This window comes from Papaver somniferum, chromosome 3 (genome assembly GCF_003573695.1).
Source record: "Papaver somniferum cultivar HN1 chromosome 3, ASM357369v1, whole genome shotgun sequence".
NCBI classification, from domain to species: domain Eukaryota; kingdom Viridiplantae; phylum Streptophyta; class Magnoliopsida; order Ranunculales; family Papaveraceae; genus Papaver; species Papaver somniferum.
In genome coordinates this window covers 148,712,796-148,718,091 of record NC_039360.1, presented here as the reverse complement: position 1 = coordinate 148,718,091, position 5,296 = coordinate 148,712,796, and the positions used below count along the sequence as shown (strand labels likewise).

Here is a 5,296-nt window from a genome sequence, read left to right as displayed (position 1 = left end):
GAAAGCTTCTAGCACAAGCTTTTTAACCGACCACAAAATGGTACAAAGAACAACGGACAGAAATGTGACATCTGGGCTGACTGCTGAAATAACCACAGCTCGGCATCTTAAAGCACCAAGTTAAGGTTAAGACGCTATTGGTCATGGAGACTGTTGCAGCTTTCTAAACTTGCCTGTAGAGCACTTTCATTCCAGCTCGAAAGTAATGACTGACTAAATTTTAATACTGAGTTACCCATCATAGTATTATGAGGCACAACTAGCAACAAAATGTTGAATCAACAATGAAACAAGATGTCTGATAAATTTTGTTTGCCCTTCAAATATCTTTCAATACAAAACCGATTAACCAAGAAAAAACAATGGATCTCAGTAGTTTCTTAAACCTTAACTATGATAAACAAAAATAAGATTTCCCCTACAGATCATAATAAGCAAAATTCTCTAATCTTGGATCCATGTCCAGCCAGTTACAACTGTGACATCAATGTTCATGGGTCTGCAATGGTCACCTCAACCTCGACACCTGGTTCAATTGTGATAGATGTGATTTGCTTTACTACTTCTGATGAACTCACAAGATCAATCACCCTCTTGTGCACACGGAGCTCAAACCTATCCCAAGTGTTTGTACCTGTTAAGAATAGAAACCATCAACAACAGAAATGGCAGAATTTCATCCAATATGAGAAAATTTTGTCGACTTGTTAGAGGCAATAACCATAATCAAACATATGGTCATTTACTTGAGATGCTGGCATATATATTGTTCAAAGAAATACAGATGAGAAGTTCCAAACAAACAGCTAAAAGCATAAGCAAGAGGGATACCCATGATTGCTCTCTCTGTCTACTAGACAGCTACTGGAGCTAACAAAAATCTTAACTACCACATTCCCAAGTGGTTGCTCCAATGATTTAGGTTCATGCATCCAACAGGATACATTTGGGAAATGGAGATGCCAAGTCCCAATCAAACATCTAAACGCATAAGCAAGAGGGGCTATTGCACCAGAGTATTTCTTAACTCAATAATTGCTCCTTAACCTATATCCTGGTATATAGGATAACAATTGCCTATATACACAAATGCATTTCTAAAATAAAAGTGGCAGATAGATGATTTCAAAAACGGAATACTTCTAGCGTGTACAGGACCCACTAGAAAGAGAACCAAAACTTAATCAAGTTTATGACAATGAAAGAAAATCCACTTCTAACACAACATTCACGCTGACAGAACAAAACTATTGATACATGGTGGAAGGTATAGTTTACAAGTAAGTTCTTAACTACTACATCGCCCAAGAGAAAGTGGACATGCATTCCTGCTCTAATGATCTACGCTCGTGTATACAAGTAAGCAGACAGGATATATCTGAGAAATGGAGATGCCAAGTAAATGCAAGGCCATAAATTTAGTATTAAGAGCCACCCTAAATACCCGTCCAAGGAAAAAACAAAGTACCATACCCCAATTGTATAGATGATAGACAATTATACTATTGACAATGACAAGCCTCTGAGCTGATAACCAGTACTACAGTAACATAGCACAAAAACTCCTGTTCAGAAAACTAAGGGTGGTGAAGTAAGGTATAAAAGTCCCCCCCTCTAATACTCCTGAATTATTTTTCAGGTTTATCCCTACATATTGCTCAATACAAAACCCGAGTGACAACATAAAAGCAGAAGAGGAAATACGAATTTACCTTCACCACAGGGAGTTTTCCTGGTGGTGATGTGCAAAGTCTTGGTGGGCATCCTTACTGGTCCCTTAACTTTCAATCTCTTGTTCTTTGCACCACTCACAAGGTCAGAGCAAACTGTTCACATACCAATTCAATTTCTTAAACCTTGTTTCAAAACACAATAATGTAATACTGTATGCTAGGCAAACTAGAAAAGTGAAAGACCCAGTTTTGTGAGTATAAACAAAACAAGGGAGTACCTTTTTCAAGATTCTTGACGTTCTTGGATGAAAGAGTAATCCTAATACGATGAAGTTGTTCATGTGGCTCTTCAAAACCTTGCTTCATAGGTTTTAACATAGCTGCTGCCGCCATCCTTTCAAGTCTGAGTAAAACCAATACAGCGATTATAAGAAATAAAACAAAAAGAAACAGCAATAACATTATAGATCGGAGGAAAAACAGTTCAAACCGTATTAAAAAGAAGTCAGAAACTGTGAAGAAAATCACCGCAAATGAATATACCCAATCCACAGAAAATATCACTAAATAAACTCTAAATGAATAAAGTTTATACAAACTCTTTAAACAGGAGAGTATTCATTTTAGATTGTTATACCTTTACTCTAAGCAGAGTCCCCTTGTGGTTCTGATAGTTTTTGCAGGAGGAGAAGCGCTACTGATATGATTCGGCGGAAAGAAGAGAAAGGGAAACCCTAGAAAATAACTTAAAAAGCCGAATGAGATTTTATGTCACCCTCTTGCTCACGTGACCTATTGGGGATAAAGCAAAAGAAAATTGGACACCAGAATCGTAATCCCCGTTCTGTTAGTCCGAGTGGACCAAGTGAATAACTGTGTTAGGATTGGCCACGGCCAAGGTCGCTTCGGAAAGGGATCGAGGCTCAGCCTGCCCCTGAGTGTGCGATTCTAAGGCTTAAATAAAAGGGAAAAAATCGGTTTAGTCCAAAAACGTCTCCAAAAGAACGGTTTACCCCATTCCGATCTGACTAGTTACAGATTAGTCCAGAATTAATTTGAAAATATGTAAAGACTTTGTTTTTCTTCGTCTGTTTTTCATAATGCACACGTGGGGCGAATGAAATATGTTTTTAACTGACGCAATAAATGTGGGGGCGCCATGTTCACCACTTCCAGAAATATAATAACGGAAAATCATTTTCCTTTTCCTCAACGTTATTACCGAGATAAAAGAAAAGTTGTGAAGAAAAAAATCAGAAAATCTAAATCTGCGAAGAAACAAATCAGAAAATCTAAACCCTAACCCTAACCAATAATAAAATTCAACACAAAATTTTCATCATCTAAAGCCATTGATGAGAAAAGAAGAATGATTCCGAAAAAAACTGTTGCAAAGAGAAAAACAGTAGAAGAATCGGAAGATTCGACGTCAATTGAAGCAGAAGAAAGTACGGAATTACCAGCACCTAAGATGAGATCAAAATCATCAAAGAGTACAACACATTCAACATCATTTGTAGCGGCCGAAACTTCAAAATCATCACCACCTAAGAAGAAATCAAAAAATTCAAAGAAAACAAAGCCTTCAAAGACAACAGCAGGTTTAACATCTGTTCAAGGAACAAAAGGTAACAATTCATGGCTTGTTGTATGTGTTTTTGAATTTTGAGTGGTTTTTATGATATTTGTTGTTGGTGTGTACAGATTTGTACACAAGCATGTCGTTGCAGAGATTCGTGGCATGTTTTATGTGTTTTTGAGTGGCTTTTATGAGATATGTTATTGGTGTATACATCCTTGTACACAAGCATGTTGTTGTAGGATTCATGGCATGTTTTATGTGTTTTTGAGTAGATTTTATGATATTCGTTGTTGGTGTGTACATACTTGTACACAAGCATGTTGTTGTAGTAATTCATGGCCTGTCGTATGTGTTTTTGAGTGGCTTTTATGATATATGTTGTTGGTGTGTACATACTAAAAAAGCGGGGGTCTAACAACACCACCCAATATTTCGATTAGCAATCTGTATGGACTAACTCCGAAATACTTTGCTAGAAAATCAACTAGACAGTCAGACTCAATCTAGATAAAAGTATGTCAAGGAGTTAATTTCTCTCTCTTGATTTGATTTTTACTCAAGCTAAAAAAAATAGCGAGTCTTTATCAAATACAAGGAATACTTGGACGGTACCAAAGATCAACGTCCAAAGATCAATCAATATCAATCAACAACCAAAGGTTGGATTTCCAATTGATGATCACGAACACACAACCTGTATTATTTCAATTATATAAAATATAATGCGGAAAAGAAATAACACAGACACCAGAAATTTAGTTAACGAGGAAACCACAAATGCAGAAAACCCCCGGGACCTAGTCCAGATTGAATACACATTGTATTAAGCCGCTACAGACATTATCCTACTGCAAACTAACTTCATACTGGACTATAGTTGAACCCCTATCAATTTCCCACTGATACAAGGTACAGTTGTACTTCTACGCCTCTGATCCCAGCAGGATACTGCACACTTGATTCCCTTAGCTGATCTCACCCACAACCAAGAGTTGTTGTAACCCAAAATCACAGGCTTGATAATAAACAGATTTGTCTCACACAGAAAAGTCTATAAGAGGATAATTCTGTCTCCCAAAGATAAACCCTAGGTTTTGTTCCGTCTTTAGATATAAAATCAAGGTAACATGAACCAATTGATAATCCAGTCTTATATTCCCGAAGAACAGCCTAGATTAATCAATCACCTCTCTACAATCCTTCCTGACTACACAAGCGGATTGTCGAGGAATCACAAACAGTGAGACGAAGATGTTTGTGACTTCTTTATCTTGCCTATCGGAGAACTCTCACGATCTCAAGCCAATCAATCTATTGTACTCGTACGATAGAAGATGCAAGATCAGATCACACAACTACGATAAAGTAATATCGGTCTGGCTTCACAATCCCAATGAAGTCTTTAAGTCGTTAACCTGATTTTAGAGAAGAAAATCAAAGGTTAATGGAGATCGACTCTAGCGGGCGTACAGTAGCACACAGACGTGTGGGGATTAGTTTTGCACAATGCTAGATGTTTCCTTTATATAGCCTTCAAATCAAGGTTTTGCCTTAGGTACAAAGCAATCCTTATTCACCGTTAGATGAAAACCTGATTTAGATTCAAGCTAATATTACTCAACCGTTAGATCGAAAACTTAGCTTGTCACACACACTTGGGTAGACGTTTACTGGGTTCGTGAAAATCATGCCCAAACGTGTACGTGTATGTTGGTTCAACATAGTAACCCAAAAGGTTAACCATATGAGCATTTCATATTAACCTTGTTCTTCTTCACCTAACTAGTTCAATTGACTCAAATGAACTAGTTAAATAATTGCTCAATTGCTATGAGATCTTATGTAACTACACAAGACACAATTGAAACAAAGATGATTCGATTGAATCGGCTCATGAACATTATAGCCACGGTTTGCATAAAAAATTCCTTAGTAATTTAATGTTTCATGTTCAGAGCACATCTTTAGATCATAACCTCTTAAGTTCACAAACAAGTTCGCGGACTTAAGTTAATCGGTTGAGTTTTCCAAACTCAGCAGA

At 37.1% G+C, this 5,296-nt stretch overlaps 1 protein-coding gene across 1 annotated transcript; it reads right to left on the bottom strand.

Annotated features, from left to right (window-relative positions):
* Window positions 1-260: 260 nt before the first annotated feature.
* Window positions 261-2,443, bottom strand: LOC113357660 (40S ribosomal protein S20-2-like). Its single transcript, XM_026601101.1, has 4 exons — window positions 2,311-2,443; window positions 1,952-2,076; window positions 1,713-1,826; window positions 261-634 (listed from the first exon to the last, which is right to left on the bottom strand). The coding sequence occupies exons 2-4, from the start codon at window positions 2,064-2,066 to the stop codon at window positions 492-494; spliced, it is 372 nt and encodes a 123-aa protein (XP_026456886.1). The 5' UTR covers window positions 2,067-2,076; window positions 2,311-2,443; the 3' UTR covers window positions 261-491.
* Window positions 2,444-5,296: the final 2,853 nt, after the last annotated feature.